General features: G+C 38.9%; 3 protein-coding genes and 2 long non-coding RNA genes across 8 annotated transcripts; 3 read left to right on the plus strand and 2 right to left on the minus strand.

The window, feature by feature from the left end:
• The first annotated feature begins 2,125 nt into the window (after positions 1-2,125).
• LOC122611580 lies at positions 2,126-2,771 on the plus strand. Its single transcript, XR_006325540.1, has 3 exons — positions 2,126-2,253; positions 2,316-2,393; positions 2,453-2,771. It is a non-coding gene; the product is annotated as an uncharacterized LOC122611580 (long non-coding RNA).
• A 12-nt stretch (positions 2,772-2,783) lies between these two features.
• LOC122611574 (zinc finger BED domain-containing protein 4-like) lies at positions 2,784-4,268 on the plus strand. The gene is made up of 2 exons (XM_043784756.1): positions 2,784-4,019; positions 4,081-4,268. Exons 1-2 carry the CDS (start codon positions 3,117-3,119, stop codon positions 4,183-4,185), a joined length of 1,008 nt encoding a protein of 335 aa, XP_043640691.1. The 5' UTR covers positions 2,784-3,116; the 3' UTR covers positions 4,186-4,268.
• A 9,328-nt stretch (positions 4,269-13,596) lies between these two features.
• LOC122611578 lies at positions 13,597-14,682 on the minus strand. 3 transcript variants are annotated; one of them, XR_006325537.1, is made up of 3 exons: positions 14,405-14,601; positions 14,074-14,183; positions 13,597-14,020 (listed from the first exon to the last, which is right to left on the minus strand). It is a non-coding gene; the product is annotated as an uncharacterized LOC122611578 (long non-coding RNA). The 3 variants fall into 3 exon arrangements; XR_006325536.1 differs by having other exon boundaries at positions 14,300-14,601; XR_006325538.1 differs by lacking the exon at positions 14,074-14,183 and having other exon boundaries at positions 14,405-14,682.
• A 354-nt stretch (positions 14,683-15,036) lies between these two features.
• LOC122611570 (CCR4-NOT transcription complex subunit 3) lies at positions 15,037-20,520 on the plus strand. Of its 2 annotated transcripts, none has more exons than XM_043784746.1 (10): positions 15,037-15,597; positions 15,666-15,763; positions 15,836-15,985; positions 16,044-16,853; positions 16,924-16,993; positions 17,049-17,402; positions 17,461-17,607; positions 19,152-19,720; positions 19,788-19,991; positions 20,051-20,520. In XM_043784746.1, exons 1-10 carry the CDS (start codon positions 15,573-15,575, stop codon positions 20,147-20,149), a joined length of 2,526 nt encoding a protein of 841 aa, XP_043640681.1. In that variant the 5' UTR covers positions 15,037-15,572; the 3' UTR covers positions 20,150-20,520. The 2 variants fall into 2 exon arrangements, with proteins under 2 accessions (XP_043640681.1, XP_043640680.1); XM_043784745.1 differs by having other exon boundaries at positions 15,038-15,597; positions 19,782-19,991.
• A 970-nt stretch (positions 20,521-21,490) lies between these two features.
• On the minus strand, positions 21,491-23,688 carry LOC122611571 (protein-associating with the carboxyl-terminal domain of ezrin). Its single transcript, XM_043784747.1, has 2 exons — positions 23,434-23,688; positions 21,491-23,382 (listed from the first exon to the last, which is right to left on the minus strand). The coding sequence occupies exons 1-2, from the start codon at positions 23,641-23,643 to the stop codon at positions 21,544-21,546; spliced, it is 2,049 nt and encodes a 682-aa protein (XP_043640682.1). The 5' UTR covers positions 23,644-23,688; the 3' UTR covers positions 21,491-21,543.
• Between the last annotated feature and the right edge of the window lie 1,186 nt (positions 23,689-24,874).

Consider the following 24,874-nt stretch of genomic DNA (forward strand, 5'->3'; position numbering starts at 1 on the left):
AACGGTGCGCACGTCAACAAAAATTGTTGGCTATACACGTCACTATGAGGGCTCTTATTTTTGCATAACAAAAACAAGGCGGATTCTCGCCGCTGAAAAGTAATTTTTATTTAAAACAATATCGAACATAAAATATTTAATTTCTATCAATGAAATACATTGCCTGGAAAAGGCTAACAATAAAATATTTTTCTATATATCTGACACCCTTCGGTTACCATTGTTACAAAAATATACTTATATTTACTAATTTTGTGAAAATAAAACAAGAGAGAACGCTATAGTCCAGTTCCCCGACTATCTGATACCCGTTACTCAGCTAGTGGAAGTGCGAAGGAGAGTCTTCAGCACTGACAGTTTTTGGCGGTTTGTAGGCGTTAGAGTGGGCTTGGCCAAAAGTTTTTTGGCAAATCGATAGAAATTTAGAAAACTAATACAAAAACGAAAAAATATCAAAACATTTTTTTAAAGTGTGGGCGTGGCAGTTTTGGGCGGTTTGTGGAATCGACAAACTTGCGCTGCGTCTATGTCTCTGGAGTCTGTATGCTTAGTCTCAACTTTCTACCTTTTGTAGTTCCTGAGATCTCGACGTTCATACGGACAGACAGACGGACAGACGGACGGACATGGCCAGATCGACTCGGCTATTGATCCTGATCAAGAATATATATACTTTATATGGTCGGAATCGCTTCCTTCTGCCTGTTACATACTTGTCAACGAATCTAGTATACCCTTTTACTCTACGAGTTACATACTTGTCAACGAATCTAGTATACCCTTTTACTCTACGAGTAACGGGTATAATAAGCACGAGAATATATGCATATGTCAAAGGTAAACTTTCGTCTTTGTCCGCCATAATCTTAGCGCAGTGAGTTTCGATCGCACTGAAGTGCTACGCACAACTGCACTGTGTCGCACTCCTCTTCTACGTGCTTACCACACGTGCATCAAACCACACTCGGCGTCAGCAACAACACTCTGGCGCCGCGCTATAACTGTTCTTCCCAAAACTACAAAATACACGTTGGCGCCGCGCTATAACGGTTCTTCGATTTGTAAAACGGGCACTTTTGTCTGGCCGAAATGAAAACCAAATGCCTTTTTTATATCAAATCAGATCTTATTTACTAAGGGAAAAAATAGTTTACTCAGTGGTCTATTGATGTTAATTCCACATCCCCACAAAATCATTTTGCCACTTAGGTATTTTATAAAAAATGTATTTCTGACCCCACCTCAGATTTGACAAACAAAATGTTGCCGTCGGCAACAACAATTTACGATTTGGTAAATGGCCGATAAGTACGTCACCAAAAGCTATCGCGAAGGTTGCCATACTGTTCGTGGAACGAAACAGGCAGGTAAAAGTACTTATAAAATATAAAAGAAATAATTAATTAATTAAAAATAGGGCCAAAAGTGTTGTTTGTAATTAATGCTACCTAGATTTTCTCAAGCCCTCAAATTTCTGCTTTCTCCTGGCTTCAAAACAAGCAATTGCAAATATAACAAGAGAGAACGCTATAGTCGAGTTCCCCGACTATCTGATACCCGTTACTCAGCTATTCGAAGTGCGAAGGAGAGTCTTCAGCACATACAGTTTTTGGCTGTTTTGTGGGCGTTAGAGTGGGCGTGGCAAAAAGTTTTTTGGCAAATCGATAGAAATTTACAAAACTAATACAAAAATGAAAAAATATCGAAACATTTTTTAAAAGTGTGGGCGTGGCAGTTTTGAGCGGTTTGTGGGCGTTAGAGTGGGCGTGGCAACATGAATCGAATGCGCTGCGTCTATGTCCCTGGAGTCTGTATGCTTAATCTCAACTTTCTAGCTTTTGTAGTTCCTGAGATCTCGACGTTCATACGGACGGACAGACGGACATGGCCAAGTCGACTCGGCTACTGATCCTGATCAAGAATACTTTATATGGTCGGAAACGCTTCCTTTTCCCATAGCAAAACGATAGCAAACATTTTGCGAAAACCAGAGCACTTAAAAACGAAATCGTAGGATTTGGCCCAAATCGAATTCGAAAAAAATTACGATTACCGGAGCATGCCTGATAGCGGCTGATGCAATATTTCCATAATGATGAAATACACTGAATGCATACCCATTAGAGCTGGAGAAAACATCGACGATACATCGATTTATCGATGTTTTCAAAACATCGTAAACATCGAGATTTTAAAACATCGATGTTCGATGTTTCCGCTTTTCCCATCACTACTTTGCCGGGAAAGATCTTGGTAAGCTGAACACTTTATTTTTTTTTATCAATTTAATAAAATTAACTAAAATATATGATCAGATTATTACAGATTGTGATTAATATTGGTGTTGGCGGCATTTGGGATGGAGAAGACATTGAAAGAGCAGAACAGCAATGGTAAGTAGACTATTTAGTTACAATTATATGATATGTAATGTAACTTTTTGCCAATGTAGTTGCCGGAAAAGACGAAGAAAACGACGCCGCCGAGGGTATGCTCTTAAATAATAGAAAAAAATATGGGACATCTTCTGTTTGGAATTATTTTGACAAATCGGCTGATGGCAAGACAGCCAAATGTATTAAATGTGGCAAAACATATCAAACAAGTGGGAATACGACCAACTTGTCTTGCCACATAAAGAGGATACATCCTAATTTTACTGTAAGTGATTTGCCACAAAGGCAACAGCCGTCAATTCTGTCATTCATTGACAAAAAATATGAAACATCGTCGAACCGAAAACAAACACTGGACCGTGCCTTATGCTCCTACATTACCTCAGACTTGCGCCCTTTTTAAGCCACCTTGATCCAAGGTATGAATTGCCTTCACGAACCACCTTGAGAAACGTTTCGATGGCAAATGCATAGGCCAAGTTGTTCGAACTTTTAAAAAATGTAAAGCACTGTGCAATCACTTCCGATTGCTGGACGTCAAGAGCAAACGAGTGCTATGTTACTGTGACGTGCCACTTTGTGACAGCGGATTTCGAATTGCGCAACGCTGTTTTGGCCACTGAGAAGCTCATCGACGAAACGACCCACTCTTCGGAAAACATAGCAAACTCCATACGCGCAGTGCTTGAGGAATGGAGTGTGTTAGGAAAGGTCACTGCTATGGTCACGGACAACGCCAAAAATATGATAAAAGCATGTGAGATCCTGCAAATTAGACATGTTCCATGCTTTGCGCACTCAATAAATTTGACAGTGCAGGACTGTTTGGCATCTGAATATGTCAAACCCATTTTAGAAAAGTGTAAGCGCATTGTTGCCTTTTTTAAAAGTAGCACAATTGCCTATGCCAAATTTAGAGAGGCCCAGAATTGCGAACGCCCATATAGTTTGAAGCAAGAGTGTCCAACCAGGTGGAATAGCGCCTTTTACATGGTGGAACGAATCTTGATTACGAAGGTTGCCATCGCAAGCGTTTTACTGAACACGCCCAAGGGGTTAATGCCGCTAACCTCGGATGAAATATCCATTCTGGAGGACTTGAAGGCATTGCTTTCACCGTTTGAGCATGCAACGGTGCACACATCCTCAAGTACGTCTGTGACAGTGTCATCAGTGATTCCTGTTGTTTGCGGTATATTACACAACCTGTCAGCCCTGAAATCGAAACTCCAGACAAAGGTGGGTCGAGATGTATGCGATGACTTGCTTCAAGGGGTCAATAAAAGATTGGTCCCCTATGAATCTCGTACTGTGACACGAATGACCACAATATTAGACCATCGCTTTAAGAAGGAGGGGTCTTGGAACCCATTTAATTCCTCTCAAGGAGTTAAATCTTTAGAGGAGGAGCTGTCGCACATTAATGCTCAAACAAAATCATCAACATCTTCAAACCCGCCAACACCAGAACCCACAGCAGAGTCCAACCTGTTATTCAGTTTCTTACAAGCCAACAAAAATCAAAAAATTCAAAGCGATCGCGTGGATTCCATACTAGCTCTACGCCATTATTTGAATGGTACTAATTTGGAGCCTGCACAAAACCCATTAGATTATTGGAAGGTACAAAAAATAATAATTTAGATGGTAACCAACTTAATAATCCAATTTATTCTTTTAACAGATATCAAATGACACCGCATTCAAAACATGCGTTTTGAATACTTCTGCGTTCCGGCCACTTCCACTGAAAGTGAACGAATGTTTAGCAAGGCAGGACTGGTTGTAAGTGAAAAGCGGAGCTCGCTAAAAGCCAAAAATGTTAATGTGATTTTATTTTTAAACAAAAATGAATGGATAAATTAATTTTAGTTATGGTGCTTTTTTTTTGAGTAGAACTCAATGTTATTTTTTATTTCTTTATCAATTGAATTGTTATTTCATTTTGATTTTTGTTGTGTTTTTTCCTTTTTTGGTTTAAGAAGTAAAACCTATAAGCAAACTATGGATCTCGAATAAAGCTTATTTTTTTTATAAACAACCTTTATCCATTTGATTTATTTATGCAGAATAAAATACACTTTAAAAAAAAAAAACACCCTAAAAAAGTTCGATGTATCGATACATCGATGTTTTTTTCTGAAAAACATCGAAACATCGATGTAGGTAAACATCGATGTTTTTCCAGCTCTAATACCCATACACTAACACATGCAAAAGTATGCTCCGACACGGCCATCCTGACCATTACACGACCTTGTAATTTATTACCAACAATGCTTTGTTCTTTATAACTTTAATGCAACAAAACCATTTTCAAATTACACTTACATTAAAATTAAATTTCAATATCATTCTTAGAGTAATACAATCTACATAACATAATTTAATCATTACAATCATTACATTAATCATTAATCATTACAATATCTCATGCGCCACAAGCCGTGATCAAAACAATTGTTGTGCACTTGTGCTTACATTATTATTATAAATTTCTGTAGAGTCACTTGCGAAAGCTTATACTTTAATCATTTCATTACTGTCTCTTTCAACAGTTTCATTTTCCATCTCTTCATTACTGTCTCTTTCAACAGTTTCATTTTCCATCTCTTCATTTAAATTCTTTTTACATTTTTCTAATTCTTCTTGTACTGGCCAATCTGGCATTTTTCTTATGTCATCGTGAGCATATTTGTATTTTCAATTGTTCGTCAACGACCTGAGCATATATCTATCCCCATCCAACAATTCATTTATTTCAAAACTTTCAAACTTTTCAACTTCAGACTTAACTTTGTTTGATGCCTTTCTTCATTTTTTAACAACACGAAATCTCCAACTTGACATCCAACAACTTTGGCTTTTCCTTTATTAAATTGCGCCTTGTTATATGCTGCTGCAGCTGAAATATTGCAAACTGCACGTGATCTTACTTCTGCCAAATCAATCTCATCTACCGTATCGCAAGGTGGAAGCAACCCCAACGGGCGAGCGACTTTGCCAATAAACACTTCTAAGGGACTTGCCTTGCCTACTAACAGTACAATTTAACGCTAATTAAACCTCTCCCAATGCATCATGCCAAGAGCGGCTGCTAGTCTCAACTGCAGTCAATAAGTTTTTTAAGGTGCTCATAATGCGTTCGACTTGCCCATTAGCTCTACTGGCACCAGTCGCAATCAAATGCAAATTTATTTTCTGTTGATCACAAAACTCACTAAATCTAGTGCTGGCAAAACACCTACCCTGATCTGCTATAATGCGATTTGGCAGTCCAAACAAAGATATATCCGACGTCACAGCCTTTATGCAATTCTCAGCGTCAATCTTAATAGTGTGGGTTAGATAAACAAATTTAGTAAAGGCATATACTTGGACGATTATATACTCTTTCTGATCAGCCTTGCCACTTAACTTTCCAGTAATGTCAATATGAACGGTGTGCCAAGGTATATTTAGTTTTGGTATTGGATGAAGGCTAGCTTGAATTTTGCCGGAAGAAGTCTTTGACATTTTACAACTAATGCAGTATTTAACAAACTTTCGAATATATTTTTAGACATGTTCTCAAGCCATTAAAAGTCATAGGCCTTATCTAATGTCTTCTTCCAACCCAGGTGCATAACTGCCTCATGAATTTGATTTATAAAAGACCATCTAAATGATCTTGGAACAATTGATAAGGAACGAGTTCTACCGTTTCGCTGATTTTTCCGATATAATATTTCTCTTCTCAATTCATAAGTTTTTGCAACATCCGCAGGAAGAGAATAATCTTTCAATTTATTTACGATATTAACTATTACTGGATATTTCTGCTAGATTAGATTAGCTTCTTTTCAGGAATCTTGCACTTTGTAGCAACTACATCAGCTGGTCAAATTTTTTGAAAACAAAGTCAACATGTGCCATTCGTTTACCTTCTCTATATTGCATGTCAAATGTAAACGACTGTAAATAAGCCCACCATCTTTGTACCCTGGGAGATAGGTCAAGTTTGGTCCTTGATGCTTTAAGGGAGTTGAAGTCAGTAAAGACAAAAAAAATTCTACCCAGTTAATAATGCCGAAAATGTTTTACAGCCAAAACAACGGCAAGAGTCTCCAATTCATAAGAATGGTATCGTGACTCAACAAGTGAAGCAGCCTTACTAAAATATTCAACGACATAAGGCCTATTATTGATTTTGTATAATAAGATGGCACCGTATCCACGAACTTGCATCTGTATGCAACTCTATTGGGTGTCGCGGGCCAAATATTACTAAAACTCGCTTTTGTGTAAGGATAAAGATAATCCTTTGTCTAATTTGTTCATGCTCTGCATTCCAAATAAATTCATTCCTTTCCGAAGTTAAAAGATATAGCGGCTTCATAAAGCAAGAAAATCCCTGCATAAATTGTCTAAAAGAAGACGGTAATCCTATAAATTGTCGTAAAGCAGAGACCGACTGAGGGGGTGATAAAGCAGTTAACGCTGCAATTTTTAACGAATTTGGACGAATTTCACCTGCACTCACTTCGTATCCCAAATATGGAACTGTTGACTTAAGAAAAGAACATTTTTTTAAATTGAATGTAAATCCAGCCTTGGTGAGACAATCAAGAGTAATTTGTAACCATTCTAAGGCCTCACTTTTTGTTGAAGCAGCCCCCATTACGTCATCCATATAAACGACAACAAATGTATTTGCAAGATCTCCAAGTGCTTACATCACTGTACGCTGAAAAACAGAAGGAGCATTTTTAAGCCCAAACGGCATTGCCAATAATTCGTATTTCCCATCTGGGGTGACAAAAGCTGTACACTCTACCGAATCTGCATGCAAGGGAATTTGGTAATATCCACTTGCCATGTCCATGTAAAATATTTCGCTCCATGAAGTCTATCTGATCTGATATAAGAGGCAAAGGATATCTATCAGAGAACGTATTTGAATTTAATTCTCGGTAATCAACGCATAAACGATGAGAACCGTCCTTTTTGTTAACTAACATTATGGGACTTGCATAGGGTGAGCAGCTCGGTTTTATAATCTTACACTCCTATAGCTCCTTTATTTTCTAACGCACTAATTATCTTCCATTTGGACTAAGCCTATATGGTCTTCTTTGAACAATTCTATTTGGGTCTACCAATTTAATTTTCATTTCTCCTGAGCTAACTCTAGCTAAAGGAATTCCGTTAATACAAGATTTTGAGTACTTTCCCATTAGACTTTTTAATTTGTTTAGATCTTTACCAACAAGATCAGTATTTAACTCACAAAGTTGTTCATCATTTGAACAATAGTTTACAGTTTTTGATCTGACAATTTCAAATTGGCCAGGTGATACTACTACATTAAATCCTGAGAACAACACTTCTCGACCAATAATGATATCATTTCTTAAATGCACATCGTCCAAAACATGAAACAATATCTCAATACAATAGTTGTTAATTTTTACGTTGCTAAGTATTTGCAATGTCCTACAAATACTACTATTGCCAATACCTTTCAACAACACTACATGGTTAATTCTTTTACCAACAAATTTATTACTTAGCTTTTGTTTAATTAAAGAACATTCCTCTGCAGATTCAAAAGTTTTGGAAATGTCTCGCACTGGTGAACCATCTCGCCCTTGGGTTCAACGACTTCACAAACTCCAGCCTTTTCACCTGATGCGTGCCTTTTTCTTATGGACACGTTCACCACAGTTAGTCCAATACCAAAAGCGTCCATCTGACTCGAAACGACTAATTATACCCGTTACTCGTAGAGTAAAAGGGTATACTAGATTCGTTGAAAAGTATGTAACAGGCAGAAGGAAGCGTTTCCGACCATATAAAGTAAATATATATTCTTGATTAGGATCAATAGCCAAGTCGATCTGGCCATGTCCGTCTGTCTGTCCGTATGAACGTCGAGATCTCAGGAACTACAAAAGGTAGAAAGTTGAGATTAAGTATACTGACTCCTGAGACATAGACGCAGCGCAAGTTTGTCGATTCATGTTGCCACGCCCACTCTAACGCCCACAAACCGCCCAAAACTGCCACGCCCACACTTTTGAAAAATGTTTTGATATTTTTTCATTTTTGTATTAGTCTTATAAATTTCTAACGATTTGCCAAAAAACTTTTTGCCACGCCCACTCTAACGCCTACAAACCGCCCAAAGCTGCCACGCCCACACTTTTGAAAAATGTTTTGATATTTTTTCATTTTTGTATTAGTCTTATAAATTTCTATCGATTTGCCAAAAAACTTTTTGCCACGCCCACTCTAGGGCCCACAAACCGCCAAAAACTGTCAGTGCTGAAGACTCCTTCGCACTTTCACTAGCTGAGTAACGGGTATCAGATAGTCGGGGAACTCGACTATAGCGTTCTCTCTTGTTTTTGTTTCATTTGATAAATTTATGTTTCATCATATAACCTGAAAACCCAAATTTTTGTAAATGTTTTAACTTATTATTTATGTCCTACAGCATTCCAATCAGCAACTAGATATTCCACAGTCCAGTCACCAAGTAACGTGAAGCAAACCGTGAAGCACGGTGGCGGATCAATAATGGTTTGGGGCTGTATATACAAAAACGGAGTTAATCCCTTGGTCTTAATTGAAGGAATAATGCGGAAGGAACAGTATTTAAACATTTGGCAACAAAATTTTCCAAAAGTAATTCAAAATATGGGTATTGTTGCTAAAAATTTATATTTCAGCAAAACAATGATCCCAAACACACTTCATTTTGGTAAAAAATTGGATGGAAAAGCCAAATTTGCAGTCGCTGAAGTGGCCACCGCAATCTCCTGATATGAATCCCATAGAAAATTTGTGGAGCCAAATGCATAACGGAGCTAAAAAAATCAAAAGGGCTGTGGACTCATTATTAAAATAATCGCAAATAGAATTTTCGTTTAATATGTATATAACCCCAGTGCATAACTGTATCAATTGACTTTTTTTACATTTTGCTTCGGCATATTTATTCCAAATAATCAAATCGCTTCATATTTTCACAAGCGATACTCAAATATAGTAGCAACAAAGCAAGACTAAGATTATTATCGTACATAAAATAGGAGAGAAGATACTGACTCGTGTTACAGTTTTGCTCGTCAGTGTATATGAATGAATGATAAGCTGTTTTTCTGCGTCACGCTTCGGCTGTTATCCGACTCTCAGATTACTTGGATTGTGCACTTGTTTGGCAAGTCCACGCTGTTACTTTGTTTTTGCTGGTATCCACATTAACAAAAAATGCACCGGTTCACTTATTCTTTATTTATTTGTTTTGCCGTTGCGTTTTAATTATGCACTTATTGGGGTTGTGGGATACTGAATACGATTATTTCCAGGGCATGGTGATGGTCCCGTCTTCGCTGTACTAATTTTTTGATTTTTTTTACTAGCTTCAATAGTGCCAGCAATATTAATAGGGCGGCGATGAACTCCAGGGTATGCTGCACTTCTGCTATTTTCGCTTTGTGGTCGACGATCTCCACGGTGTTGATCACCTTCGACCGAAGGCGGGCGTTCAGCGGCGTTCGCAAATTCAGACTCCTTCAATGGTATGCACTGCCCAGAAACGAGCGAGCGATCAGCTGATCGCCGCTCTTCCGCACATCGGTACAAGCATCAAACTGAACATGCCAATGCTAGACCTAGCATGAAACATTTCGCTTTTCCGGTCCCTCCTGTAAGTTGCCTTTGATTAAGGCGTGTAAGTGAGAGCACTTAAAAACGGACTAACAGTGGACACAGTTTCGACACTGACCGTTTTAAGCGTTACTACTCGGACTAATGCATCTGTCCATCCGACCCGTCCTCGACGACAGGTTTAGTAAACATTGTATCGGCGGAAATCGGACATCCTTGAGGTGACAAGGTTGTTGAGCTGAATACCTTCACCTTGGGCCACTGCTGTAAATGAGCTAGCCAGTCTGGACTCCAGTCCTTCCAGAAATACCGTATCATTGCTTAATCAATGAGAAACTGCTCCATGAAGGACTTTTACTGTGGTCGATATTCCGGAGGCGCCAACATGGAGTCCCTAATCAAAAAATGAGCCGACGTGAACACCTCTAGATCGTCTGCATCAGCTTTGAGACGGCCGAGCCACCGTGCGTTGACGCCTCTATGCTTATAAGCACCGTTGTCAACTTCTCCTGAACAATTCGCTGACCGGTGAATCTTTCCAGAGCTAGTAGAATTGCTCCGTAGTGAGGCAAGTCACCGCTTTTAAGTGCACTGCCTTTGTTGCAAGATAAATGAAAACTGCGATGTATCCTTTGTAAAAGCTTGTCCCTCGCAAACGTTCTGCTTTCAGTTCTATAGCGCCTGTGTAGTCAACTCCAGTCGTCAAGAACGGTCTGTTAGGGGGTTTCACTCGATGAAGCGGCAAATCTCCCATGAGCTGTGTCGAAGTGGTTGGCACCTCACACATTTCCAAACAACTGATCGAACGGCTCGTTTTCCTGTCAGTATCCAGAACCGTTGGCGATTGTGCGCCTAAGTCAGCTGCGCTCCTCCGTGAAGGGTCAAAACGTGCGAGTACCTTATTACTAGCTGTGTAAAGTGATGAGAACTTGGAAGGATTATTGGATGACGACGATCGTGTGACAGCAACCTTACTTTGCTTTTATTTATTGTATCTTCTTGTGCCACAGAACAATCAATAAGTTTAAAAATATTTGCAATAACAAATTATTGAACAGTTATTTTATTTTTCCAACTGTTTCTCCATTGAACGATCCTAAAAATTTATTCGCTGTGATGGTAGGTCCTTTCGACGAAGTCGGGAGCGACTGCTGAGTTGTGTTAAACCTCTGGTGGTAGGTTAGGGTGCGAAGAAAGCTTGCTATGGTATTTTCCTTTAAGTGCCGTAATTTCATTGATGACAAGTGGAATATTTAAGTCTCTTTGGATGGTTTCATTCCGAACGTACCACGGTGCCCTAGTGATGGTTCTGAGGATCTTTGATTGTGATCGCTGTATGATGTCAATATTGCTGTTGCTTGCATTGCCCCATAGCTGTGAGCCATAGGTCCAGATATGTTTCAATACGGAATTGTACAGTAAGACCTTGTAGTCTAGGCTGAGGGGAGAGCTAGCGTTGATTACCCAGTGTAAGCTGTTGGCTTTAAGATTAAGTTGAAATTTTTTGCTTCTCATGTAGAAATTGAGCTAACTCAAGTTTGCGCTGTGAGACGCCGTTGGCGTTCCACGTAGCTATGCGTAAGGTAGCCATTATTTATTTTGATTGTTGGGTTACAAGCATTTGTATTAAAAGGTTTTGATTACGCATTATGTTTTAAATGGTGGTACGCATAAATGTTATAAACTCCATCATGCTCTGTGGTAAGGCTTGCATCATCTTTAGTTTTTGTTTCTTGCTGCTCAGATGGCCTATAGTTTTGTTGTGTATCCAATTTTGTGTGCACTTCATGTGGTGGTTGAAAATTTTGAGTTGGAGGCTTCATACAAGGAGCTTAACTAGTTGCTTTCGAAAAGAGAAATTCTAGTTGATGTGCCCGAGTTAACATAAGGGCGTCCTCCTGTAGTTGGAGTCATCTCCTGCTTCAATCGTAAGTGTTGGTTTTTAATATTATCCCCGTATGGTTGTTCAAAGACACTTGTGTGTCTTCTTTGGTGAAGACGGCTTTTCAGCTCTTTGTAGATTGGACAGCCTCCGTAATTTGCTGTGTGATTACCCCCACAGTTACCGCACTTTTTCTCGCTTGCATTTTGTTTGTTAGCTTGGCAGTGTTTGGAGTCGTGAAGATCTCCACAGACTGCGTGCGTAGTCTGTGAAGATCTCCACAGACTACGCACGCGGTGCAAAGTGTGCAATACGATCTCGTGTGACCATTTTCTTGGCAGTTCATACATTGTACAGGAGCTTTACGTTTATGCGGCTCTTCCACTGTAATCTTGCGGTGCAGGAGGAGCTGATGTGTATAAATTGGGTGTTCCTCGTTTTTTCTAAAATTATGCGGATCTGTGGGCGTTCCATTATTGACAACGATGGTATTGTTGCGCATATTTTTCGTCATTTTTCCTGCATCGGAATTTTTATACCCGTTACTCGTAGAGTAAAAGGGTATACTAGAATCGTTGAAAAGTATGTAACAGGCAGTAGGAAGCGTTTCCGACCAAATAAAGTATATATATTCTTGATCAGGATCAATAGCCGAGGTGATCTGGCCATGTCTGTCTGTCTGCCCGTATGAACGTCTAGATGTCAGGAACTATAAGAGCTTTAAAGTTGAGATTCAGCATGCAGACTCCAGAGACATAGAAGCAGCGCAAGTTTGTCGATTCATGTTGCCACGCCCACTCTAACGCCCACAAACCGCCCAAAACTGCCACGCCCACATTTTTGAAAAATGTTTTGATATTCTTTCATTTTTGTATTAGTCTCGTAAATTTCTATCGATGTGCCAAAAAACTTTTTGCCACGCCCAACGACGTTCACAAATTTAGACTGCTTATTGTTCTCTCCTCCGTTCTCCATCTTCCCGTCGTATGCACTGTCCAGAAACGAGCATGCGATCAGCGATCGCCGCTCTCCCGCACATTGGGACAATCAGCAAACTGAACACATCCTAGAAGCTCCGCCCCAATAGTCACATTCCGCTTTGTCGCATTTGCGCTTGCAGGTTTTTATCGCCTTTTTAAGTGCCCTTTTTATTTCCTTGTATTTCACGATTCATACGCCCAGACGCAGAGCTCTCTGGAGAAGCTTCCTAGCACGTAGGCAGGTGCTGCCCAGTACGACAATCACCTCGCTCCACCAGAAAACGGGAGTGTGGTGCCTTCAGTACGTCTTTCTCCTCCATTCTCTCTGCCATATCTTTCATTGCTACGTTAGCACAGTCCGACGAACGTTAGGTTGTAGGATGTCCTGTCGGAAGGCCTTAGCTTAGTGCGTCCTGCTAACGAGTGCTATCGTGCCAATTTCGACCTGGATCGCATAGTCGTCGCTACCCTTGTACAACTCCATGGTGCTCGAACATGGGTGGCGTGCCAGTGTGCTGCTTACAATTGACCATGCACCAGCCCTGTTGAACGTATGTTGAGTTCCCTCGTTGAGAAGGGCTAGCGTAGCAAAGATTTCCAGGGCCCAGGCGTTAAAATCCCCTTCCGACCACGAATTGGAAAATATGCACATAAATGTGTGTGTATAGATCTACCGGCTCAGGAATATTTTAAAAATAAATTTTTTATTTCATTGGACTGGCCATCGAGTATGTGTGGGTTGATTTGCATTTGTCTTTTTGTGTGTGGAGTGTAGTTTTAAATAAAAAAGCGGAGTTACGGAAATAACAATGCTGACGTTGGGACACAGGGTAGGAAAAATTAACGAAGCCAATTATGGCAAAGCTTTGGGTTTTGGAAATTTTCACTGCTTTTAGAACTAGTTATTTTAAAATATACATTTGATACATTTAAAATATACATTTAATACGTCGGCACTTCGTATGCGCGGGCGCGACCTGGCACAGATTTATTCAGTCCTGTGACAATATGTGTGGTATAACTCCATGATTATTCATATGTTCATGAATGACATCCGGCGGATTTTTCGGTTATAAACCTAAGACGGGAAAAAGCGGGACTCCTACAACCTGAAATGAGAATCGCTTGTACTGAACAATACTTGATAAATCCAAATATTTACATATGTATATATGGTTTCCGTATTGCATTTGTTCTTCCTGATCTACACTTAAGCTCACTTCGCACATCATACACAAAGGTTTGTTTCATTTTCAACTGCACACATTATCCCTGCATGCACATGCAATTTAAGCTTCCAATTAGTTTTTTCAATATTTTTCACAGAGATATTTACAAGATTATGGAATATAACATTTCAGTTTAACACACTTATCTAGCGAACATACGTTTTACCGAAAAGTGTTTGAAAATGTATTGGGTTGAATACAAGTAAAAATTTGATTTTAAAACTTTTTAAAGATTAATGAAACGATAAGGCGAGCATTATTCACCGTTAAGTATCTTCCAAAACAAGATGCGACGGAGGTCTTGGGACGTATCTAGCGAAGCTGCCATGATTTTCTTAAACTTTTTTCTTTTATTAGGATCACGTACGGCAAACCAAATGTCTCTCATTTGGTATAAAAGCAGTAAAATATAAACCAGCATAGCACAGTAACACAACAGTTAACACAATAACTCGACATATTTTAGTGTCTGTTTACACAGTGGATGGTTATTTCATTTGTTTATTTGTCATCATATACCAAATGTTTAGAATAGTAAAAAATTTGTGGAAATAATTTCGTTTGAAAATATTTATGGTTTTCTTGTACAATATATACATAGTTATTGTTATCTATATTAATGTTACAACTTGAACAGTGTTAACTAAAAGTTGTAAATTAATTAAATTGTTAAATAAATAAATTAAACAAATTCTAATATTCAACCGAAACCCATAATTTTACGATTTAATATATATTATTGCTTTCTTCTATACCATTAGTTAAAAAACATTGTTGTTTGTGTGGCGAGGACTTGAAAAATTTTGAATTCAGGGCTGCCACAAAGGTAGTCAACGTATTCGATATATTAATATATGGTATATATGGTATTCCTGGTATGTATTTCAAGATGGCGGAAAGTGTGAGGAAGAAGAGAACAAAAAGCAAGCGAAAAATCCATGAGTGTATTTATTGATGTATATATGCGTAGATCTATGTATTTACTAAGCTTCAGTACACAGTAAATGGCAATGTAATGAATATCCAATATATCTGATCGCCACGTTGTGTGCCTTTACCTTGACGCACAGATTTAAAACTTTGCCAAAGAATCGAAATATTGCAATCACGGACGGCAAAGTAACACCACCCAGCCGAAAAGAAGAAAAATACTACCAAAAGGATCCGGCGGGTGTGTTGTAGTCCAGTTCAGGAAATCAGTCTCGAAGAAGAACTTTTGCATTCACGGAATTTCTACGACCCCTAGTGCTCTGGGGCTTGCTGGCTTGCAAACACAAACAGATTTTTTAACGCCACGCCACTGGATTCAAAACGCTCAATTCTAACAAACTCTGTGGCTGGAAACCAGGTTATAGCCAAAAACAACCGGCGTCTAACAGAAGACTATGTCTAACTATTTGCGTCCCCAAAATTTACCAGAGAACACATAGCTATGGCTGCGACAAGAAAATTGCAAGGTAAGCAAAAAAGTCTTGACTTTAATTTTTTTTCTAATATCTCAAACGAAACTAAATCTCGTGCCCAGGCGAGATTGATCGATGTTTAAAAAAGGTAGCAGAGGGCGTTGAAACGTTTGAGGATATCTGGAAAAAAGTACACAATGCGACAAACACCAACCAGAAGGTGAGCTTAAAACATTTTAAATACATAAATAATCCTATACGTATAAGCATTATACTGACACCTCTTTATCAGCAAAAACATCTGCAGGAGAAGTATGAGGCAGACCTCAAAAAGGAAATCAAGAAATTACAACGATTACGCGACCAAATTAAATCATGGATCGCATCCGCTGAAATTAAGGATAAGAGCTCCCTTCTTGAGAATCGACGGCTCATTGAAACAGTGGGTTTATTTAATATTATTTGTTGTGACTACGCGCACAGAATTATATGTTTTTCAGCAAATGGAACGCTTTAAGGTGGTTGAGCGCGAAACAAAAACAAAAGCCTACTCAAAGGAAGGCTTGGGAGCTGCACAAAAGATGGATCCTGCCCAGCGTATTAAAGATGACGCACGCAATTGGTTAACCAGCTCAATAAGTTCACTTCAAATACAAATTGACCAGTATGAGAGCGAGATCGAATCGTTGCTGGCAGGTAAAAAGAAACGTTTAGATCGAGACAAACAGGAGCGAATGGATGACTTACGAGGAAAGTTGGACCGCCATAAGTTTCACATCACAAAGCTGGAAACTTTGCTCAGGCTGCTTGACAATGACGGCGTCGAAGCAGAGCAGGTAAACAAGATCAAAGACGATGTCGAATACTACATTGATTCATCGCAAGAGCCAGACTTTGAGGAAAATGAGTTCATATACGACGATATAATCGGTCTTGATGAAGTGGAGCTTAGTGGAACGGCTACCACGGACAGCAACAACAGCAACGAGACAAGCGGTTCTCCAAGCAGCGTCACTTCCGGAGGCAGCCCATCACAGTCCCCTGTCACAGTTCAACAAATTTTAAACACTTCGTCGCAGGGGGCGGCTAGTAGTGGTAGCAGCGCAGCTAGTGCAGCTTTGTTTCAGCAGCAGCTGACAGCGGCACAATCGAATGGCAACAATGTAGGCTACGCAAGCGACACAAGCGCAGCTTCTTCGTCGGCCACAACTTCTACAGATCCTGCAGGCGGTACAGTTGCTATAAATTATGTTGGAGGGCTAGGCGATAAACGGAACAAGAACAGCGAAAGCAATACCCTCAAATTAAAAGTATGTATTAAAAATAGATTTTCATATCGTTGTATGCATTTAACAATATACGGTTTACTGTTATTAACAGCCACAACCTCATCAACTTATAAAACCAACCCCTGTACGAGCCACGGCCAAACTGCCTCACAGCAGTGATAGTAAGTTTCAGCAAGTTCCGAGTTTTAGTTGTACTAACTTTTGATTCCTATGTAGCCCAAGTCAATAAGATTGTCAGTTCAACTCCTAGTAAAAATCAGCAGGCGCTGCCCACAGCAGCTTCAATCGTTGCAGCCTCCGTAATGCAGTCACAAAGCAGTAGTAGTGGGAGCGGAAGTTGCAACTCCACTGCTGGAACGGGAGCATCGCAATTAACGTCTAGTGGTAACAATCCTGCGGTTCAGCCAAACGCTCCTACGCCTGGCCAAAGCACCACAGCCACTGCCGCTGCAGCAGCTTCATCTAATGCCGTTTCGGCGACGATCGTGAGCAACGCCAATGTTCAAGGCCCATCTGTGATCCAACCAACACCAACAATTGCATTCGCTGCAGTAGCAAAACACAATACATGTAAGGGGTCGGTTAATCATGTTTACTGCCCTTATTTAAATAATTGTCTTTATTTTAGCACTCCTGGAAAATGGTCCTGTTTTGCAGCAGCAACTAGCAGTAACACCTACTGTGGCAGCTATCGTAGGAGCTGGAACGCAGGCACAGCAGAAACATGTCCCACCATTATCCAATCTTCAAACAAATTCCCCTCACATACAAAATGGTAAGGCTATAGGTATAATTCGGCGGCTATACGTTTTTTTTCTGGTGTTATATGGCATAAATTTTATATGAGGTATTCGAAGTATGAGGAACCGTACCAAAACAAGAATTGCCAGTGTCAATATATGCGCATGATAAATGGTTGTTGTGGTATTACGTATTCGGTTAACTAGAAAAAGAAAAACATTTATAGACGAGTAAAATATAAATTGTGCATTGAGTCAAATTAAAAAAAAGTGTTTGGCTCAAAATTTAAACGTTTTGTATGTTAAAAGTGCGACCGTCGCTAGATTTTGACCATATTCCGAGGTGTTATCATGTTCTTCTTTCTCTTAGTAACATTCAAGAGTTCATTTTTGCAGAATTAAAACATATGAAATTTAATGGTCTTACAGTTCTTCAAAAAACAGGAGTGAACACTATAATTAATTTTTGCGACTAACAGGTACCAATTGCCCATCTAGGAATAAATTACAACAGTTTGTTTGCATAGCGGTAGAAATTGGCAAGAAAAGGACATTTGATACAAGAATTATTTTTGTGGTTTATAATAAGGGCATTTTTAATTTAGTTTCGATCTTGATTATAACCTATGTACCTCTTCTCGTAAAAAAACAGGAAATATCAGTGAGATCTTTCATAGCTTATGATATTTTTAGTAATGCTGAGTTATAGCCCAACACATCGATCTGCTTTCCTCTTTCGAGGTCAAACATGTTTCAAATAGATTATTTCGGTCTCAGTTACTTGTAGCGGACTCTATTGATGGGGTCACACAGTTTAGATTTAGTTTACTCGTAGAGTAAAAGGCTATACTAGATTCGTTGAAAAGTATATAACAGGCAGAAGGAAGCTTTTCCGATCATATAAAATATATATATTCTTGATCAAGATCAATAGCCGAGTCGATCTGGCCATGTCCGTCTGTTCGTATGAACGTCGAGATCTAGATCGAGGAACTATAAAGGATAGAAAGTTGAGATTAAGCATGCCCACTCAATTCTATCGATGTGCAGAACAAATTTTTGCCACGCCCACCCTACCACCCACAAACCGTCCAAAACTACCACGCCCACACTTTTGAAAAATGTTTTGATATTTTTTCACATTTTTGTTAGTCTTGTAAATTTCTCTCAATTTGCTAAAAATCTTTTTGCCACCTCCACTCTAACGCCCACAAACCGCCAAAATTTCTCGTCGCACTTCCACTAGCAGAGTAACGGGTTTCAGATAGTCGGCGAACTCAACTATAGCGTTCTCTCTTGTTTGTAATGTATAACTACATAGTTAGTTAGTTTTACTAACTAAAGATCAATTAAATGTTTCATAATTCTGAAAAGGGATACCAAATGCTTCCAATGATATGACCGCGTAACTCGTTCCGAAAAATGCATTTGAAAAATCGACAGGGATTTTTCAAATGCATTTTTCGGAACGACTTTTATAAATAGTCGATCATGCTTCGAACGTTATACTAGTCTTTACTAAGAGTCACTAAGAGGATAAACTGATAAACCATTTACCAATTGAAACAATATATTTCAGGTCTTCCTGTCTCGGACAGCAATAATGACACCAGCTGCAATGTCGTCGATACGATTTCTCTAAAAACAATGGCACAGGATGCTATTAATCGATCCGCGATCGATACTAATTCACTCACTCAGCAGCATGCAAGCAGCATTGATCTGAGACAGCAGCAGTCGCAGAAATCACTTCTCCAACATTTCAACTCTGAAACCAATACGAATCAACAGCAATTGACATCGCAGCAACAGCTTCAGAATAACTCCCTTCCTGCGACCGCAGGATCTAACAACGGATCTTCTACTGGCAGTGGTCTCATGAATGTAGCAAACGCTACTGGTCAGCCCATTAGCGGCAATGCCAAAACGCATACGTGCCAACCCCAGCAGATGGCCACAACGGAAGCGCACATTCCCACACTGCTTGGTGTGACACCACTTGGGCCAACACCACTTCAGAAGGAGCACCAAATGCAGTTTCAAATGATGGAGGCTGCCTACTATCACCTGCCACAGCCTATGGACACGGAAAAGCTACAAACGTACTTTCATCGCGCCCCAGTGCTCACGCCAGCGCACTACCCCCAGGTGAGCTATATTAGTATACAATTTTAATGCACGGAGTACCTTATCTTAAATGTATTTTAAGGCACAGATGCCAATATATGATACAGTTGAGTTTTATCAACGACTCTCAACGGAGACCCTTTTCTTTGTGTTTTACTATATGGAGGGCTCTAAGGCCCAATATCTAGCGGCTAAGGCCTTAAAAAAGCAAAGCTGGCGATTCCACACAAAGTATATGATGTGGTTTCAAAGGCACGAGGAGCCCAAGATTATCAACGATGATTACGAACAGGTAAGAAACAAAACCTTGCGGGAAAGAGCAAGTTAAAAAAAATTTCACACTATTCACAGGGTACGTACATCTATTTTGATTATGAAAAGTGGAGTCAGCGAAAGAAGGAGGGATTCACCTTTGAATACAAGTACTTAGAGGACAAGGAGCTGAATTAAAAATGTTGCGATGTGTGTTGCTTCGTCTGTCTAAAAGAAAATCAATCCATTAAAATTATAAAATAAACCAATCCAATTTTCATAAAAAATCACACAATCATAACACAAATCAAAATCGTAAAGCGCGAAAAACATCAACTAAAGGAAATTTAAAGGAAAACGCAAAAGAGCCGTAATCATAAGTTAACAGAAAAATGAAGTATGATATTTAGTAGGAATGCATGTCTTTAGCTTTACTTCCTTTAATTCTCGCAGATTTAGCAAGGATGCTAAGTTTTATACACATTTCGCTACGTTCTTTTTATTCAAGTAATATGTAAATCATTATCTTGGACTTTAAAATTACATATAGCAAAAACTTGCACCGAAAATATTCATTTGAAATGTTTATTTTGTAAGGACCACTGTGATTTTTATTTACGTCACAAATAGATTAGTTATACTTCCGTCAGTGCTGAGTACGTACATCAGCAGATATATGTCGGCGAAGAGTAAGCAATCACATATTACCTATATTCTATGGGTCCTTGTTAAAAAAATGACAGACATAAATGGAATATTGGCTCTGATTTTTATGACCAAATTAACAAAGCCATAACAAGTTGGACCAACAACATGTCCGAGGGTATATGAACCTAGGAGGTTCAGCTCTCACATTATCCCGTAAACTTTTTTTGGAAATGAAAGATACATTTTTAATGAAGTTTGCTGTAAGAAAGCTTTCAACTTGGAACTAAAAATATCGAGCTATAACCTGATCATACCATACTTTGAATTTATTCTTTTTCGGTTCCATTTGGTTACGTACAACTTCTAAATCTTTTAAAAGTCGAAGGGCAAGTATCGTATAAATATATGAACACAGAATAAAAACGATTAAATAGTTGAAAGTATTAAAATTATTTTAATTTGGTATCAAAGGTATAATTCTTTATATCCTGACAAAGGGTTTTTTTTAATTTTAGTCAGAAGTAACAACGCAGAGATATTATATACATTGGCATCAATACCATTACCATTCAATTTAGCATTTCCGTCTGCCCGCTTCTACGCAAACAAGTCTAGTGAAACTTGTATACATTTTTCAAAGCTATGTTTCTATTATCTAACTATCAAACAAAAAAATCATACATATGGTCCGGGGTTTTTAATTTTGTTTCCAATTTTTTTTTTGTAACCCACTATGTTTCAAAATTAACACGTATTTGACTGGCAGTGCTTTCCGATTAAATGTGTAGTTAAATTTTCGAGTTTTCCCCAAAATATTCTTGTCACTTTTACGACAAGGATGACAAAAATAAAAAATAGTATCCATAGATACTTATACTTAAAAAATGTTGATTAAATTTTGAGGCTTTATTGTGAAGTTAACAGTAAAAAATAACGACTTTGTATTAAATCGCCGTTGCATTCGTCACGCCCCACTGGATATCGTCCTTATCCTGTTCATCATGGCCCCAACCCTGATCGGCACACAGATCATTACAGTTCATGGCTGACGCAGAAGCAGCAAAACGGTTACTTATTAGCTGCGGGGTCTCACAGGTACTAGTCTTTATTTCGATGACCGGTTCCATATCTTTAAAGAAATCAAATTCGCTTAACTCAGAACTTTGTATCACCGGTTGCACCTTTATGTCCAGCTCACTGAGATCATCGTTAACTTTTTGTTCTGCCATAGATATTGTATCGTTTATTCCAACGGATAAGTTAAACGTTGCAGTGCGATATGGGGGCAATAACGATTTGCTTATTTGGATCTCTGTAGTCAATGTATTACTTTTGGTTTCCGACCCCGTTCGAACCTGATCCTCTCGGTAGTCCTGCTGGAGTTTGTCTGTATTGTCCCAATCAAACCAAATCCCCTCCTCATCAACGTTGGCTCTGTTTTCATGCTCTGTGAGGGTTCTTCTAGAGTCCTTTTCGGCATCGCTATTATGATTTATACTTATAGCTTTTTCATTTAAATTTAACCGAAATTTCTCGTCTTCTCCACCGTCTGGGCTAAGGCGAATAGATAAGGGGGAGGCGTTGCGTTCTTGTGGCAACGGGCTCCCAGAAACCATAAAGTCTTCCACATCGAAAGATCTAGTATTCATCAAGGGACTAATGGACCGCGGTTCTGGAATTGAATTTGCGATGTCTCTGGAAACGGCAGCGTGCGGACGGCCATCAGAAAAACATCTTGCTCGATCCCCTCCTAAGACTTTGTCGGCTCCTAATATGGAAACTAAATCAGCCATGCACCTAAGTGTTTTGGCTACCAAGATGTCGTTAGTATCGTTCATACCAAGCTGTAAATGAGGAAGAATCTCGCTCTCTAATTGCTCATCGCTTAAGAGACGAATATAGTCCATAAAATAGTCAAGAAGTATTAACCGAATCTGTGCATCACGCAAGCGGAACATCTTGAGTATGTGTGGCATTAAATATTGGACGTAGATTTGCGGAGAAAATAGCGACGCCAGTGCTTTATCCGTAATTTTTGTACGGAGTATGTGTGGAGTCACGAATTCTTGTGCGGCAGGATCCAGCAGAACCATTCTAGAGAGTAAGTCACACGCCAGCTGCGAAGCCACTACTTCCTCGTCGAAATATCGCAGTCGATCAATTAAACTTCTAAAGAATTGGTAACGCTCGTGCACTGACTTCAGGGGCAATTCAAAGAGAAAGGAATGTATGAGCACGAATTCATGGTTAAAGTAAGGATGTAGCAAGATTGCAGAAAGTCTTGGCCTTAGCTTTGTATTTTGATGCTTCAGGTGTGTGCTGCAATACTCACGGAAATCCTGAACGTGTGGAGTGCTATCAGTAATGCAACTGTCAGTTCCTTTCCTGCCCAGCACTTTCTCACACAGAATGGCGAAGAAGAACTGTTCGAAGTTCTCTCCGTGAATACTCAAGTCTATATAGGAATGTGCCAGGTCAAGCAGTTCTTTGTTGACATCTGTAGCCCTCCAAACGTACTCGAAGCCAGCGAGGCGCCAACTACCACTCTCCGTTACATAAATGGACTGCGTGCTTAAATTTAAGTGTCGTGCCAGAGCCTTCTCAACTAAAAATATTAGAGCGCATAGTATTGTTCGCAAGCCTAGACAGACTTCAGTGTCGGTCTGCTGGGCCATTACCACATCAAGAGGCCTGACCCTCTCTGTAGCAAGATACTTTCTTCCCGACTTCTCCCAGGTAGCTACATATTTTAAGATGTACGGGTGGCGGTAGACCATTAGGTTCTGGGGAAAACATTCGGTAAATATTTGTATTTTTATACCATAGTAATATACTTTTATTGCCCTTTCAATCGGTCCCACTCCATGGGACCAAACATGTGTCTTGACAAACACTTTGCCTTCAAATACGGACAGCAACTGGCTACAATGTTCATCGTTGCATTTCGTTGGTGTCTTAGCATTAAAAACTGTCCAAAATTTATTAATCTCCACAGCATTTTCCTCAATAATTATTCCTTTTAATTTGCTGCTTTCAGTGCCCATAGCTGTAGATTCTGTATTCTACTATAAAGCAATTCAAATTCTTTGTTATTTTTCGCATATAATGTCACTAATAACAAGTTCATACAGGCACGCATCTGCACTAACATCTAAACAAAAAACCATGATATATCTATAAAATTCACAAATAAAATATAATTTGCCAGCTTTGACATTTCAGTACTTTGACGTCACATAAATATGTAAAAGCGAAAGTTAAAAAAAATTTTAAATTTTAACAGCTTTTGGTCAAAAAATCACACATCAAAATTTAAAGCTGGATTCTTCTTGATTCCATAAGGGGTATTCTTCCATACACTTTCACTATAACATTTTCAGTAATTTGATTAAAACAAATAAAGATCTGTTCAGGATGGAAATCACTAGACTGAGAGAGTGCCTATTCTGCCAAATTGTAAATAAATCATACAACATTTTTTTCGTCAATCTAAAGTCGATTAAAATACTAAAAGAGTGATTTTGTTTTATTTCGCATGTTATCTTTTTCATAAAATGAAAAAAAAAAAAAACAATATTAAAAATTTGAGCGTGTTAGTTTTGCGCGGCTTTTTTGAAAATTTTCAAGAAATTTCAAAAGTCCGGGCGTGACAGTTTTGAGTGGTTTGTAGGCGTTGGAGTGTGCGTAGCAAAAAACTTTTTGGCAAATCGATCGAAATTTACAAGACATTAAAAAAAATAAAAATATATCAAAAGATTTTCCAAAAGAGCGGTAGATTGGGCGTGCCGAAATTTTTTTTTTTAGATCGCTAGAAATTTATAAGAATAATAAAAAATGGAAAAATATTAAAACGGTCTTTAGCAGAGTGAGCTGGTAGGAAACTAAGGTAACATTTATGTTGTGTTTCTACCAAACTATTTTTAGCAGTTCGCGTCGTGTGAAAGCTCTGACCAGTGTTGAACGAAAATATTTGCCATGTCTAGTCCACCAATTTTTGATGCGCTTCTTAAGTTAGGTTGTCAAATGTAGGTGGTAGCGGAGTTAGCTTGGAACGTGTAGTTGATTGAGGTTGGTTGTTAATTTATTGGAGTAGGTTATTGCTTAACCTTAATATTTTATTGCATTTTTAAAAGAACGCTTCACGTTCAGAGGGGATTATATTTATATATAGTTAAAGTTTTAAAGTTACTTTATCGGTATTGTGTTGTTTTTGTTTTTGGATGTAGTTGGTAGGGTGTTTTACCTTGGTGTGTAGTCGACTTCTATTTCTGTTTT

Source organism: Drosophila teissieri, chromosome 2L, assembly GCF_016746235.2.
Source record: "Drosophila teissieri strain GT53w chromosome 2L, Prin_Dtei_1.1, whole genome shotgun sequence".
NCBI lineage: Eukaryota > Metazoa > Arthropoda > Insecta > Diptera > Drosophilidae > Drosophila > Drosophila teissieri.

Bases quoted from the DNA above. Each gene is read 5' to 3' on its own strand.
- LOC122611574 (XM_043784756.1), top strand. From the start codon at position 3,117: ATGGTCACGGACAACGCCAAAAATATGATAAAAGCATGTGAGATCCTG. The intron at 4,020-4,080 runs GTACAAAAAATA...TTCTTTTAACAG, and splicing joins ACCCATTAGATTATTGGAAG to ATATCAAATGACACCGCATT.
- LOC122611570 (XM_043784745.1), top strand. From the start codon at position 15,573: ATGGCTGCGACAAGAAAATTGCAAG. The intron at 17,608-19,151 runs GTAAGGCTATAG...AATATATTTCAG, and splicing joins TTCCCCTCACATACAAAATG to GTCTTCCTGTCTCGGACAGC. The intron at 19,992-20,050 runs GTAAGAAACAAA...CACTATTCACAG, and splicing joins TCAACGATGATTACGAACAG to GGTACGTACATCTATTTTGA.
- LOC122611571 (XM_043784747.1), bottom strand. From the start codon at position 23,643: ATGGGCACTGAAAGCAGCAAATTAAAAGGAATAATTATTGAGGAAAAT. The intron at 23,383-23,433 runs GTATATTACTAT...TGTTTTCCCCAG, and splicing joins CGATTGAAAGGGCAATAAAA to AACCTAATGGTCTACCGCCA.